The sequence below is a fragment of the Bufo gargarizans genome, chromosome 5 (assembly GCF_014858855.1).
Source record: "Bufo gargarizans isolate SCDJY-AF-19 chromosome 5, ASM1485885v1, whole genome shotgun sequence".
Lineage (NCBI taxonomy): Eukaryota > Metazoa > Chordata > Amphibia > Anura > Bufonidae > Bufo > Bufo gargarizans.
This window is the reverse complement of record NC_058084.1, coordinates 389,243,198-389,259,743: the sequence shown is the minus strand read 5'-3', so window position 1 is coordinate 389,259,743 and position 16,546 is coordinate 389,243,198. Positions and strand designations below refer to the sequence as shown.

The 16,546-nt window shown below is 44.6% G+C and overlaps 1 protein-coding gene and 1 long non-coding RNA gene across 2 annotated transcripts in view; one reads left to right on the top strand and one right to left on the bottom strand.

Annotated features, from left to right (window-relative positions):
* Positions 1–1,018: 1,018 nt before the first annotated feature.
* Positions 1,019–7,153, top strand: LOC122938236. The gene is made up of 5 exons (XR_006389994.1): positions 1,019–1,078; positions 2,958–3,049; positions 4,970–5,013; positions 6,054–6,143; positions 6,777–7,153. It is a non-coding gene; the product is annotated as an uncharacterized LOC122938236 (long non-coding RNA).
* A 4,557-nt stretch (positions 7,154–11,710) lies between these two features.
* LOC122939470 (solute carrier family 40 member 1-like) overlaps positions 11,711–16,546 on the bottom strand; it is a 57,154-nt gene continuing 52,318 nt past the window's right edge. The window contains exon 8 of the mRNA XM_044295542.1: positions 11,711–11,982. Within this exon, the coding sequence (XP_044151477.1) occupies positions 11,711–11,982 (272 nt within the window). The remainder of the gene's footprint in view (positions 11,983–16,546) is intronic.

Sequence of the window (16,546 nt, the reverse complement as noted above, 5' to 3'; positions counted from 1 at the left end):
TGGTCCTGAGGAGAGGTCTTGGGGGCCAGAAGAGAATATCCATGTGCTGGACTTGTTAAAGAGGTTTTTGTCCCGCCATGGACTCAAGAAGAGGGGGCGCAAGGGGGGGGGGGGGGGAGTACTGTAACAGCGGCTTCTGTACGCTGATGATTTCCTGCTTACCGCCATGGTCCTAGAATGTATTGGCTCAGATGAGCCGAAGTTATTACTTTGCGAAGTCCCACGAGACTTTGTGTAATAACTGTGAATTGTTAATACTGTAAAAAACCTTGATACAGAACTCTGGTTCGGTTCCGAGTGGTAACTGTACAGTATTACAACGACGTTTTATGCAAATCGACTTCGGATGAAGCATCGGAAGTAGATTTGCTCATCCCTATCTATAATAATAAACTGGGGAGTTTCTTAATAATAATAATAATAATAACCTATATGAACATAGGTTGGTGGAGGTGCTGTACACTTAATGTATGTAGTGCAGTAAGTCTCCTGTGTTATGTGTCACTTATGTGTCACTTGTGCAGGGAGTGGGAGACTAGGGGCCCACCTTGCTCAGGGGCCCACGGGATTCACCTGTACCCCTGTCCGAGCCTGATTTCCATTAAGCCTGAGGAAATTTGGATTCGTGTTGAATGTCATTTTTCCTAAACTTGCTCTGATTCGCTCAGCACTAATCCTGACAGCACATAAAGCATAACATAAAAATAGTGCAGCATTAATGTAATAACATTATAAACAGAGGAGTCGATCTTTTTTCTCTATACAAGCAGATGGGAAGCGGCAGCTCTCAGTACATTGTATTACTAACGCACTAGCGACCTCTGCTGGACACGAGCGGAAGAACAGCCACTGGACAACGTGACAAAAACTTTTCCAAGTTTCTTTAGACGCGACTTTTTCTACAAGACGCGATGTTGTGAGTCGCATGGTGTGGATAATAAGTCGCTGGTGGAGTGTTTCTAAGTGATTACAAGCTTCCGGATATTGACCGACAGCCCCTGCGGGTGGGTGGGCCTATGGTTTTAAGAAGCCTTCTGGGGCTACACCCTTCCTCAGTCGGCGTGGTGACCACGGAGAGGTAGGTGCTCGGTGCTAGGACCGGATTATGTAGATCGCGTGGTGTCTAATACTGCATAATGTAGAAGTAGTCATCTGTACCTACCGCTACCTGTGCTGAGGGTTCGACCACGTGTTGGGCCAGTCCTGGGGTGGACTCTGTTATATCTCATGTATTAGGGTCTTTATATGTAATGCTGTAGTATAAGGGGGTAGGGGAGTAGATGTAATGCTATAATATACAGTACGTTTAGATTGAATGATATTGGGGAGGGGGGGATAGATTGCTATGATGTATATTTTATTTAAAAAAAATTCACAGATCAAATGCTATAATATATTTTCTGTAATAAACAGCATAAGGGTATGTTCACATCCGCCACATTCTGTAGCTGAAGCCTTCACGGTTTCTGATGTGGGTTTCACTTTGCCTCAGTCCTGCTCCTAGTTTAGCTGCATTGAATGGCGTAAACTGTGAACAAATCGTCTGCGGCTACCAATGGCGTCTGTCTGGGCACCGCACCAAGAATGGCTTTAAACCGTTGAAATGAATTCCTTTGGCAGAATCCTGTGTGAGGCTACTTTCCCACCTGCGTTACGTGCGGATCCGTCTGGTATCTGCACAGATGGATATGCAAGTGCTTGTATCTGTTCAGAACGGATCCGTTTGCATTACCATGAACCCCAAAAAATTTTGTTCATGATAAAGCAAACTGATCTGTTTTGACTTGCACTGAAAGTCAACGGGAGGTGGATCCATTTTCAATTGCACCATATCATGTCAGTGAAAACGGATCCGTCCCTATTGACTTGCATTGTAAGTCAGGACTGATCTGTTTGGCTCCGCATCGTCAGGTGGACATCAAAATGCTGCAAGTGGCGTTATGGTGTCCCCCTCCAGAGCGGAATGGAGGCTGAACGGAGGTAAACTGATGCCTTCTGAACGGATCCTTAGCCATTCAGAATGCATTAATGCATTGGGGCTAAACTGATCTGTTTTGGGCCGCTTGTGAGAGCCCTGAAACAGATCTCACAAGCGGACCTTGAAACGCCAGTGTGAAAGTAGCCGTGTGTGTGTGTTTTTTTAAATTGCACCCTTATGCTAAAATATTGCCTCAGTGAAGTGGAGGAGATTTCAGAAATCTCATCTGTCGGCTGCGGATAAACCTGCAGCTGACCCACCACGTGTGGCTGGACCCTTAAAGGGGTTTTCCAGGATTTTCATAAAATCCCAGCATCTTCTATCCTGCATAAGGAAGACTTGTGGAAGTGCCTGCAGACAGATATGCTAAGTACTGATCAGACAGTTTTTCCTACACAGGATAGAAGATTCCTGGGTTTTATAAGATAAATGTTGCTTTTCTACTGCATACCAGTAGTATACTCCGTAACCACTGACCTGCTGGGATCCCCACCAGTCGCTAAAGGTGACCATATCCATCATGGCCGAGGTAACCACATGTGGGTTTCCTTTAATTGATAATTAGGTGAAAGCACAGCAAGTGCAGGGAATTAGTGCTGGTCCGTGTGCAATTATCGCAGTTAGGCCCCAGCATTTGTGGGCGCCCTCCAAAGAGGCGGCTTTACTTTTTAATGTAATGTCCAACTTGCTTTCAGCAAACAGTGGTTTTCTTTTATGAAGCTCTGGTCCCATGTTGCCCTAAGTGCAGCAATGCAAAGATCGGAGTGGCTGATGGCTGCCACTAGAGGGGGCTGTTCTGTATTCACCTTCTATTGATTACAGTGGCAGTATTTCATAACCTGACATAGAGCGTGATGTATTGCTAGGACGTATTCACAGATTTTCATACCCTGCATAATTTTCATGACTTGTATTAGGTTTCCAGATCAGCATCAATGTCTCATTCTGTATATTTTTTTTGCTTCATTTATTCTTTCAGCTTCCCAAACATGCCCGTTTCTCACCCATTCTCAGTGCTGCAAGCTGGTACACGGACACTCTGGTTACCTCCTGAAGGTACCTGATGTGGAGGTAAAATAATCTATCAAGTGCAAATGTAAATGCAGTTTGACCAAAAATTATGAAATCTTGAATCGCATTGGCACCACATACAGACTGCCCATATATTAGTAAGGCCTCTTTCATACCCCAATGAATCGCTGACATGTGCTGTCTGGACTCCATGGACAGCACATGTACCCATTGGCATTGTGTGTATTCACGCATCAGTGGTCTTCTATGGACCATGGGTCTATAGTGACCACGCGGAAGCACTCTATTTTGTCCATTATTACAGATCAACACGCCGTAATGACAAAGTGAAAATAATGTTCAGAATTTGGGGATTTTCTGCCATTCTTCCCTGTAGATCTTCTGAAGCTCTGTCAAGTTCGATGGGGACTCTTGGTGGACAACAATTTTCAGGTTTCTCCAGATATTTTCAGTGTGGTTCAAGTCAGGGCCTAGCTGGGCCACTCAAGGTCATTCAGAGTTGTCCCTAAGCCACTCCTGAGTTGTCTTGGCTGTGTACTTGGGGTCATTGTCTTGTTGGAAGGTACACCTTCAGCCTAGTCTGAGGTCCAGAGCATTCTGGAGCAGGTTTTCATTAAGAATATCTCTGTACCTTGCTCGATTTGGCTTTCCTTCAACCATGACCAGTATCCCTGTCCTAGTCACCAGCATGCTTCGCTGTAGGGATGAGTGAATCGACTTCGATCCAAAGTTGATTTGCATAAAACTTCATTTTGAATACTGTACGAAGTGAGCACGCCGTACAGTATTAGAATGTATTGGCTCAGGTGAGCCGAAGTTATTTCTTCGTGAAGTCTCATGAGACTTCAGGTAACTTAAAAAATTTATTTCTACTGTTAAAAACCTTTTCCTGGGACCAAAACAGACTTCGGGAAAAGGTTTCTTGGTGGGGTGGCCAGCTCTAAGAAAAAGTTCTTCCATTTAAGAATTGTGGCGGGCACTGCGCTTTTGGTATAAATTAGCAAAAATTTCTGAAACTTTCTTTCACTTTCTCATTATGGGGTATTGAGTGCAGACTGAGCAACATGACAAAGTGAAAGGGTCTGAAGACTTTCCGAATGCCTTATATTGGCCTATCCTGAACAGGCCATCAGTATTTCACTCCAAGAAAATCCCTTTGTTTCCAGTTATGTTTCACCTACCCACAGATGTAGGGCTTTTTCAGTTTTGTAGCGGGAGCAGCCCTGTTGGAAGTGGTTGCATTTCTTGGTGTCCCTTTACAATATAACAGAACAAAATCCAATATATGTGTAAATAGAACTATCAGACTTAGGGTGGACTTCCTTCTTAAAGGGGTTGCCCCATGACAACCTACTTGTTCCTTATCCACAGCAGAGGTGTCTGATCACTACAATGGGGGCTTGTGTTCCCCTGGTTGAACCGCTCCGGCAGATGCACGTGTTCAATGCTCTACTCAACTCTATGGGGCCACCAGAGATGGGAGAGTATGAGTCCAATACAGTTGAATGGAGCAGTGGACATGCGGGGGAACACAAGCCTCCATTCTAGTGATCGACGGGGGGCCCCGCAAATCACACTGGGTAGGGGATATGTTTTTTGTCATGGGACAATCCCTTTAAGAAATAGCTGAATGATGTTCCCTTTAGACCAGTGTAACAGTCGTCTATAATTTTTGTCCAGTGACTATTATTGTAGGATGCCCTTTGTAGATGTGCGTAGTCGATGATGAGATCTGTACTCCCTGATCATACTGTCCTTGATGTTCAAAAGGATTTACCTGAGACTATGCACATCACCTGAACACCACCCCCAGAAACATGGTTTATGTTCACTGGGCAGATGGCGTTCTACTTGTAATATCTTATACTTGATGTTAGAGCTTTTGCAGCACATGGTAAAGGACAATGCGTTGAAAATATGCTCATGTGTTTTTTTTTTTTTTTTTTTCCACCACTCCAGTCCCCCATCAGGAATTGTGGGAAGCGATGACCACATGCAGAAAGGTAAGTTGCCCCTACACCCATTTAAATCTAATTATGCAGAGTGAATATGTAGCCAATGATGAGCCTTGTACTCCTGAATGGAAATTCTCTAACTGATGCGTTTAAGGATTTACCTGAGGCTACATAAAGGGATAAGGATAACATTAAAGGGAATGTCCTCACAAAATCAAGTCAAACATATTTCCCTATGTATAGTTAAAAAGACCCTAAAATTCTGCAGTTCTCACACTGGTCACCGAACCTAGTCATATGCTGCCACTTCCTGTTCTGTAGAGATCAGTTCTCAGCAGTCAACTCCATTATCGCAAACGGGGTACAATAATGATGATGCCTCTGTATGGATAACACAGGATCCAACTTTCACAATAGGTGATGTTCACATTTTATCTACTCCCCATCCCTGTACAATGACCTCTGCACAGGTTGCAGAGCAGGTCCAAAATCCTCTTCCATAGAAGTCATATCCTTTCTATTGTGGCCTGTGTTCCACGTGTCTGCTGTAAAGCAAATCTCTAAACCTTGACATCAAAATAGCTGCCCCCATAATTATGTACCAAAAAGTGCAAACAAATTTACAATCGGAAGATAAAAACATGTTACAAAAAAGAAATGCGCGTCACCATCTGGTTTTAATTGGGTGTTACATTCCCTAGAATTGAAACTCTGCGCCCCAGCATCAGACTTGCCCACCAGAGTACCAGTGGATCCTCTGGGGAGCTCCGTTTCTGATACTATAGGGGGCCCCATAGGTCCAGAAGAAAAATTGGGCGCTGCCTTTCAAGACAATAACTTACAATAGGGTCGATCTATTTCTTTAACTCAAAATCTATTAGACTTTATTGATATAGGGTTGGGCCCCAAGAATAATGTCCTCTGGTGGCCCAAGGAACCCCAGCCCGACCTTATGCCTCAACAATAATACCTGGGGCATGAGTCTTTGTCTTTATAAAGTTGCCAGGTGTTCAGGGTGGGGGTGGAGGCACTTATTTGTCTTATTTTTTATTTTTTTAATCTGTTTTAATTCTGTGTTTTGTTTTTAGCACATTATGTTCACTGCTAAAGTTTGAGCTGTACCTGGCATAGGCTTAACATTGGCGTCCTGTATGAATACGTCCACGTGTTTAATACCGGTAAGACTGCTTTGTCTGCTGTGTAGTGCATGCTGTTACTCTTATGGCCATTGATGCTTGTACTCCTGACAGGAGGAAATCTGATGCGTTAAAGCAGGCATGCTCAACCTGCGGCCCTCCAACTACAACTCCCATCATTCCCTGACAAACTACAGCTATCATCCTACAGAAGGGCATCGTGGGAGTTGTAGTTCTACAACAGCTGGAGCACTGCAGGTTGAGTATCCCTGCGTTAAAGGATTTATTTGAGGCTACATATATGCTCTAGTGCACAGATAGGCAGCCTTCAGCACTCCAGCTGCTGTGAAACTACAACTCCCAGCATGCAAACATGCTCAGCTGTTCTCACAACTCCCATAGAAGTGACTGGGGCATTCTGGGAGTTGTAGATTCAGAACATTGAGTGCCAGAGGTTGCCGATCCCTGCTGTGGTGTTTCCTTATGGGGAGAAGTCATGCAACAAATGCAAAAATCTGTGGTTACCTGTGACTTTATCCTCCACAGGTGAACATTAAGGGCACGACCCTGTGACTTTACCAGATCAAGTCTTATTCCTAACTAATATTACACAGAGGAATAATAACTAACCATATACAGCAGACGATTTACTGTGGTTAATTATTTTTTTGGTAGGGTAACCAGGAGAGGTCAAGGAAGTGGATGACCGCAGTATAATGGTCTGCCAGCCGCCTACCTGTACTGAAGCAGAATGATACTCAAAGCTCTAATTGTTTCAATTGTTTTTTTGCCTTGTTCAAGAATTATTAAAAATGATTTAAGAGCAGAAAACTTCTTTAGACAATTTCTTGCATTTTATGTTCAGCCAACATGGCATGGCTCCAGGTGCAGGACCACGACGTCTGCTTTTGGCTCTGGACGACAATAGTTATCGGCTAAAATGATGGATGACCGTTGATTTCAAAGTTGACTGTTCAGTGATTTGTATATTGCAAGCCGCCGGAGCAAAAACTGATCTTTATAACTGTTCTAATAAACATTATAAAACAAAATCCATATTTAGTATTGTTTTGTTTCCCATATTAGTATTTCATTTTAGAACCATTTAAAATTGCATATGTGCGTAATGAGTTTCCATAATGTTACCCGAATCTATCATTGGGAACAATTATGGACTTTAAAAAGGGAAAATCCTAAATACATTACCTTAATAGTATTGGCCAGTTTCCTATATTGATGACCTACCCTCAGAATAGGTCATCAATATCACATCAGCTGTTTGAAGAAAACAGTGCGAGCATCCTTTTCATGGATTACCTGCTCAACATTGCAGTGGCAATCAGATGTAATTACAGCCCCTCTGTCCCCACACTCCATCTGCTCCTATAATTACACCTGCTGATGGCGAGAAGGTAAACGGTGGAGAGAATGCAGTGCTCCCACAAACGCTGAATTCTTCAAAAGGCTGATCGGCCCCAATCTGATGGTTGATGACCTACCCTGAGTATAGGTCATCAATATAAAAAACTGGCCAACTCTAGACAAATGCATCTCCAGTGTCAAGACTGGCCCACCAGAGTACCAGTTGAAATAATAAAGTGTGTAGCCTGTGTTTCATATTTCCCATAGACTTTCAGCTAACATCTGGAACTAGTGCTCTCCATTCCATCCACCATGACTGCCACAATGAGAGATGACCCTTGACCTCTAAGTTCAGAAATATACAGAGTTTAAATTGCCCTCACCCCTCCTCCCTCCATTTTTTTCCTTTCCCTACGGGGTTAGCATGCAGAGTCCTCCCTGCGGGAAGGTGAAGATTAGCAGAAATGTACCTACACCATCCCCCGCTGCCTTCCTGCAGCAGGGGCAACGTGGACGCTCGTCCTGGCTCATGCCGGGGCCTGTGCTCCTTCTATAGCAGTCTTCCTAACACGGATGTAGGAAGCAGACTGCTGAAGCCGGACCCATGTGGGATGTGCGTGATGGCTGTGTAGCGCAGCGCCTCTGATTCTATGGGCCGGCCAGTGGGGCCACGCCACATCAGGAAGACGCTCCTGTATGACGTCAGACTCCAGGAGCAACTTGAAATGTGGCGCTCGTGTGGCTCGGCATAGCATCTCCTCACTGTCAGCATCCCATCAAGAGGGCTCTGATCCCACTCCGGCTGCACCTCCCGTGAGTTCCCCTATGTTTGTGTTAAGATATCAACAGTGTCCACAATAACAGTGACCTCCACAGTACCCAATTTCCTTAACAGTGATTTCCACAACACCCGTCCCCTTAACAGTGGCCTCTACAGCAATCTGCCACTTAATGCTGACCTCCACAGCAGCCTGCCCCTAGGGTGGCTAGAGGTCCAGTTTTAGGCAGGACAGTCCAGCTTTCAGACTGCCTGTCCTCAGTCTGGTGCAGGACTTGGACGGACACAGGGATGTTCTTTGTAACAGCTCACTCAGACAGCAGCACTTACCTGACCTGGGCTACAGAGAAGCAGCACTGGACTGTTACTCAGTGGTCCAAAGTACTTTTTTTGGATGAATGCAAATTTTGCATGTCATTTGGAAATCAAGGTGCCAGAGTCTGGAGGAAGACTGGGGAGAGGGAAATGCCAAAATGCCTGAAGTCCAGTGTCAAGTCCCCACAGTCAGTGATGGTCTGGGCTGCCATGTCAGCTGCTGGTGTTGGTCCACTGTGTTTTATCAAGGGCAGGGTCAATGCAGCTAGCTATCAGGAGATTTTGGAGCACTTCATGCTTCCATCTGCTGAAAAGCTTTATGGAGATGAAGATTTCATTTTTCAGCACGACCTGGCACCTGCTCACAGTGCCAAAACCACTGGTAAATGGTTTACTGACCATGGTATTACTGTGCTCAATTGGCCTGCCAACTCTCCTGACCTGAACCCCATAGAGAATCTGTGGGATATTGGGAAGAGAAAGTTGAGAGACGCAAGAACCAACACTCTGGATGAGCTTAAGGCCGCTATCAAAGCATCCTGGGCCTCCATAACACCTCAGCAGTGCCACAGGCTGATTGCCTCCATGCCACACCGCATTGAAGCAGTCATTTCTGCAAAAGGATTCCTGACCAAATATTGAGTGCATAACTGAACATAATTATTTGAAGGTTGACTTTTTTTGTATTAAACACTACTTTTATTGGTTGGATGAAATATGCTAATTTTTTTAGATAGGAAATTTGGTGAAAAAGGGTCGTTTGCACCAGGAGCGTGTCACCAAGGGGCCCGGCCTTGGTGAAGTATAGGCACTAGATATAGGTGGACACCAAGATAGTTAGCTTAGCTGGCTCCAGCTAGTCTATGGCGGGCTTTTACTAGGAACAGGCAATGTGTTGGGTGGGTGCCTGTTCCCCATGCTCCAGTCCCGGATTTTGGAATATGTCCAGGGATGCTATTTAGGCCGAATGCACATGGCCGTGTTCTGTGGCCGAGAGCGGTCCGTGGTATGCTGGGCTGGATTCCTGTTCAGAGCAGGAGCGTACGGCGTCATTGGTTGCTATGACGCCGTGCGCTTCATGCCGCCGCTGCACTACAGTAATACAATCGTATAGTGTATTACTGTAGTGCAGTGGCGACATGAAGCACACGGTGTCATAGCAACCAATGACGCCAAGCGCTCCTGCTCTGAACAGGAATCCAGCGCGGCATACCACGGACCGCTCTCGGCCGCGGAACACGGCCGTGTGCATTCAGCCTTAAAGGGAACCTGTCACCGGGATGTTGTGTATAGAGCGGAGGACATGGGTTGCTAGATGGCTGCTAGCACATCCGCAATACCCAGTCCCCATAGCTCTGTGTGCTTTTATTGTGTAAAAAAGAAACAATTTGATACATATACAAATTAACCTGAGATGAGTCCTGTATGTGAGATGAGTCAGGGACAGGACTCATCTCAGGTTAATTTGCATATGTATTAAATTGTTTGTTTTACACAATAAAAGCACACCGAGCTATAGGGACTGGGTATTGCAGATGTGCTAGCGGCCATCTAGCAACCCATGTCCTCAGCTCTAGACACAAAATCCCGGTGACAGGTTCCCTTTTAATCCTGTTGCTGGACTTGGGTGTGGCTCCCAGTCTGGGAAAGGAGCAGGCTGTGTCGAGGCCTGTGGGAGCCGGGACCCTCTAACCCTGTGTGGGGTAAGCACTGGTAATGCGTTTTGGGGAGCTGGGTGGTAGACCCAGATCCCGATAGAGAGGGAAAGACTGTTTAGTCAGTGGCCAGGCGGCTGAAGATTTATGTTTTTGATTTGTTTTGGTTGCTGTTTTGTGCTTGAAAAATAAAGCATTGTTTGGACTTCAATCTGGTGTCCGTAGCAAAATCTGTGTGAGACCCCCGGATAAGAGCCAACCAGCACAATATATATACTTAAATTAGTATACTCTATCTTCTAGTTGGGTAAGAGGTAATACTCAAGGGACACACACAATTGCTCACCTTCCTTGGTAATTTGTTAAAGCACAGAGGGAGGAGGGGTGGGGGCAATTTGAACTCTTTCTGTATATTCCTGCCCCTACAGAGTTCAAGGGTCATCTCTCATTGTGGCTGTCATGATGGATTCAAGGAAACTGAATTACTGGTAATTTCTAATTACGTTTTTTGTCACAAAAAATGTACCCAACACTGTAGGTGCAGAAAACACCACTAAAACTGCACAAAAAGGCCGCTAACAACATCTGTGTTTTGAGGTACTAATATTGATCCGAAATACAGAAGTGGTGAGGCTGATGACTTAAAGGGGTTGTCCTTGTTCAAAGCTGAACCCGGACATATCCCCTTCTTCCCCCACTCAGCCCCTCTAACCTGAGCATCAGTTTTTTTGTTTATATATTTACACCGCTAGGAGGAGGCTTTCGCCTAGCAGTGTTCCCAGTGACGTCACTGGCACTGATGGGCGGGCTTTAGCTCTGCTCTTGCAGTTTTACCGGCTAGGGCAGCGCTAAAGCCTGCCCATTAGTGGTGGTTATGTCACTGGGCTCACTGTTAGGTGGAAGCCTCTGCCTAGCTTACCCATGGACAGCCCGGTAAATCACCGGATCTCCATAAAAAGCTCTTGCCAGTGCGATTTAGCGCAGGGCATGGTAGAGCATCGGAGCATGACATGCTTCAATACTCATGTCAGAGGTGAGTGGGGGGAGGGAGGGGAATATGTCTGGGTTCAGCTATGAGCCCGGACAACCCTTTTAATGGGGTTATTTCTGCCACAAGTGATGGTGGGAGTTATAGCTGCCTAGGCCAAAAGCCTTTCTGAAATAAAGAAAAAAAAAAAAAAACTGTCTATAATTGTAGTTTGGCAGATCTAACTATCATGGTCCACCTCAACAGACCAACCATATGTTCAGATAGGATTACAACAATCATCATAGACATGAGCATAGATTGTATTAGTAGTGTATTTTGTTTATTTCCAGTGAAGTGAATAGAATTTATATATGGAATATGGTGGTTCATGTACAAAATAAAAATATAAAAAGAAATGGAACAGATTAGGTGAACATTGGACAGGTCTGCTAGAGTTATCCAACACTTCATGGTAAAACTCATACTACAAAGAGCACTAGCTATTTAAAAATGGTTCCTCACAAGACTATCAGGCAGGAGTATTTGGTGATTCCCTCTCTTTGCTTTTATATTTTTTGGTATAAAAAAAATACATGGTGTGTCCAGCGATCACAAACAGAATCGAGATGATAACCAGGAGCCCAAACTGTTGAGGCTGCGGAGCAAGAATGACCATGATGAAATGTACCAGATCCATCAGGTAATTCATCGAGCTTTGCACTCCATTGACTACTCCACGTTCTGATTCCGGGATGTTCTCCTGGAGAAGCTGAGTCACAGTTAAATCAAAGGACCAGAGACCTACAGGAGATACAAATATATTATTACGGTCAACATAAGTGAAAAAAGTAAAATAAGGTCACTGTAAACGGCTTAGACCAGTGTCAGACGAGCGATAGGAAACTAGACCATGTTCCAGTCGGAAAAATAGCTCAGTTTTTAATAGACCACGCATGGATGGAGTCTGTAGGCGGTCTGTTTGTCCTGCAGACCCATTTATTTGATCCATTGATTGTATTAAGTCTTGTGGGAAAATCGGAGAAAGATAGAACATGCTGTGATATTTTTCTGCAGGGACTGATTGCAGAAAAAACATTCATGTGAATATACTCATTTCTGGGTCTAGTCTGGGTGCTATACGATCTCAGAATGGGCAGTGAACACTGACGGGAGCAGCCTGACACCCATACACACGACCGTATTTTTGGTCTGCATTTGAAACCCATTTTTTGAACATTGGGTGCAAACCCGTTCATTTGAATGGGGGCCGCAAAAAGTGTGAACAGCACACCATGTGCTATCTGCCTATGGATGTCCATTCGGCCGTCCTGCAAACAAAATAGAACATGTCCATTTTGGGGTATTTTTAACATGGAGCGGGACGTGCGGAATGCACACGGCTGGTATCTGTGTTTTGCAGATCAGCAATCTGCGGATACGGTAGTGTGCATGATACCTCAGGCTGAATTTACACTGCATTATAGCAACGCTGGTCTTTCCATTGGAATTATATATCCAGGGGCATAGCTAAAGGCTCACAGGCCCTGGTGCAAGAGTTCATCTTGGGCCCCCCTTTATTAATAAAGTTACGTTAAAACCAAGCACACCATTGTTTTTCTTGTGAAACTCCCAATAAGTTTGATGTGTCACATGACCCTCTTCCTATTGAAAAAAACAAAAGTTGGATTCAAAATGGCCGACTTCAAAATGGCCGCCATGATCACCACCCATCTTGAAAAGTTTCCCCCCTCACATATACTAATGTGCCACAAACAGGAAGTTAATATCACCAACCATTCCCATTTTATCAAGGTGTATCCATATAAATGGCCCACCCTGTATATTTAGAGCCCTCAGCCCTATGTTGCTCTCTCACAGGAAAACATACGACTACTGACAACTCTGCAATGCCAGGCCTGGCGGTATGGATAACGACAGCAGCAGGGGTGGACTGGTCATAGACCCTACAGGGAAATTTTTCAGTGGGCTGATGCTCAGAGGGGCCTCCTGAGCCCTTCTCACGTCTGTCGGACAGGTACATAACCATCTGATGATCTCATTATTATTTAAAGGGAATCTGTCACTAGCAATTTACCCCATTTTTTTTTTCATGAATCCATGTTTAATAAAGTACCTTTTTTCCATCTGTCTTGTTCTTTTTATTGTGAGACTTGTAATTTCTTCAAAAACTCGATTCTTATGATATGCAAATGACGCTGTAAGGAGCCCAGAGGGGCGTTATTCTTTCTCCACGGTGCCCAGGAACGCCCCTCTGAAGTGCCGTGCCCGCCTAAATTTGAAAACTAATAACGCCTCCAAGTTCATCTAAATCGCCTCCCAGAGGCGCGGCTAAGTGCTCTGATGCAAACACCCTGATCCTCCTCTCTCCGGCATCCCAAATCCCGCGCAGACGCAGTGCCGGCGATTGCCTGCGCTATGATAAGACGACTGACGGCACTGTGCCTGCGCGGGATTTGGGATGCCGGCTTATGCACCTGGCCAACGGCCCTCCTGATTTCCACTGTATGGCGGTCTTCAGGTCAGTGACACAGTTGAATACTGCAACGGGAGCGGTAGTATTTTGTGCTGCACTGTGGTATTTGATTCTGAAGGGGCGGTATTTTGAGCTGCACTAAGATACTGCTGGCCCTGCCTACCTCTTTGTGTTCCCACCTACTTGTGTTGCTCGCCTAACATGGGGCCACTTTTAGTTTTTTTCCAGGGCCACTTTAAGGGTACATGCACACGACATGTGATGTACATTTTTGTAAGACCAATGGTAGTCTATGGGGTTATTCACATGGCAGTTTTTTTGACTGTCAGTGAAAAACGGACGTAAAAAAACAGAACATGTTCTATCTTGTCTGTTTTTCACTGACAGACTGCCCCTATACAATTGAATGGGTCCGTTTCTCAGAAAGGCATCAGTGAAATAAACGTCCGTTAAGAATGTCCGTTTTTTTTCACTGTCGTGTGCATGTAGCCTAAGTTCACAGTGCGCGCCTGGACAGCAGAGTGTCGGATACTGCATTGAAAGGGCAGAGCAGTAGCTTCATTTACTGCAATAGTATCATAAACCTAGGGTTTCAGGAAACAAATAAAATCACTTTCCATGTACAGGATGACCTAAAGCTGCCCAAATAGTCAATAGCTGTAGGCCGAACAAGCATCCCTATGAAAATGCATGCTCAGATCCTCCAAGTCTGCATTGGTATTAGGTACTGGGCACTTCAATAACATTAATGGCCTGGCGTATATGAAGATATGCCAATGCAATATTTATTAAAGGGAGCCTTTAAGCACTTTTAAGCAGGGGAGAGCTGAACAAACATGCACAATTCTGCTCCTCAAGTGCAATGGGGGGAGCTTCACTTTGAAGTGCTCTCAGCAGTGAACTACTTCACAGCCCCTCCCCTCTGCTCTGAGTGACAGCTGTAACATCCAACCAGGAGATCACTAGAACTGTCACTCAGAGCAGGGGGGGGGGGGGGGGGGGGGGGGGGGGGCTGTAAAGTAGTTCACTACAGTGATGCTCCACCTCCAGTGCACTCAAAGGGGTTGGCCAGTTTCCCATATTGATGCCCTATTCTCAAGATAGGTCATCAATATCAGATCGGCGGGATTCCGACTCCCAGTACCCCCACCAATCATCTGTCGTCTGAGCGCTGTATTCTCTATACTGTTTACCTGCTCGCCATAGACACAGCGACGAGCAGGTGTAATTGCAGCTCTCTGTCTCATTCACTTCAATGGGAAGGTGCAGTTACAACCGGATTGTACCTTCCCATTGAAGTGAATGGGGACGGAGGAGCTGTGACTACACCTGCTCGCCACTGCAATGTAGATGGTGAACAGGTAAACAGTTAAGAGAATACAGCGCTGGGTTCTCTTCCAACAGCTGATGGGTGGGGTTGCTGGGAGTTGGACCCCTGCCAATCTAATATTGATGACCTATCCTAAGGATCGGTCACCAATATAGGCCAACTCCTTTAAGAATCAGGGAGAATAAAAGTTCATATTCTCACTACTCCTGATGATAAAAACTCCACAAAGACCGCTTTTACATGAGCGTATTGAAATCCGTCTGTATTCTGGCTCCGGATTAGGTATGGATTCCATCAGTATTGTCATCAGTATGGCTTCAGTATTTCATCAGGGTTTACATTAATCTTCCTTCCTCCCTGCATTCTTGATGCACTCCCATAGACTGTAATGGGTGTATTTGTAAACACATATCTGTAAAGAATAAATCAGGGCAACTGGACGTACTGTAGATTTCTTGAAAACGTTTCACTCGTTCTTCCAACGAGCTTTCTCAATTCTCAGAATTGAGAAAGCTCGTTGGAGGAACGAGTGAAACGTTTTCAAGAAATCTACAGTAAGTCCAGTTGCCTTGATTTATTCTTTACAGATATACCATGACCTGGATAGATGAGAACCTTCACAGACATATTTGTAAACACGTACTCACAAAACTCAGACATTCTGCAGATTTCAAATATTGACGGAAATTAAATGCCCATGTGAATAGACCTATTCATTAACATTAGCAGCGGATTCCAGGACATAAAATCTGGATTGCAAATACGCTCATGTGAGTAGTAGTATATTTAGGTGATATCTTTCATTGTAATTCTGCCTATAAGGATAATGACATGACTGCTTAAAAAGTGATCTGTACAGGACAAGAAATCATCAGCCATTATTAGGCCTAGTGATCAGTGCGAAAACCTCACTTTTTTTTTTTTTTAACTATAGCTAGTGAGATGGAAAACATCACCAAAAATCCTAAAAAAAATCTGTTCAACGTAAAAAAAATAAATAAAAAAATAGGTAATGTTATGATAAACCCCATTGCAAAGGAAAAGTGTAAGGCCTCTTTCACACGAGCGTGTCCGGATAAAGTCTGGATGCGTTGCGGCAAACCCGCGCGAGTAGGTACCCAATTGCAGTCAGTTTTGACTGCGATTGTGTTCCGTTGTTCAGTTTTTATCGCGCGGGTGCAATGCGTTTTGCACGCGCGTGATAAAAAACTGACTGTGGTACCCAGACCCGAACTTCTTCACAGAAATTCAGGTTTGGGTTCAAGGTTGTGTAGATTGTTTTATTTTCCCTTATAACATGGTTATAAGGGGAAATAATAGCATTCTGAATACAGAATGCTAAGTAAAATAGGGCTGGAGGGGTTAAAAAAAAAATATATAATTTAAATCACCTTAATCACGTTGTTTGCGCAGCCGGCATCTCTTCTGTGAGCAATAGGACCTTTGATTATGTCACTGCGTTCATCACATGGTCTATCACATGATCCATCACCATGGTAATAGATCATGTGATGGACCATGCGATGAGCATAGTGACGTCA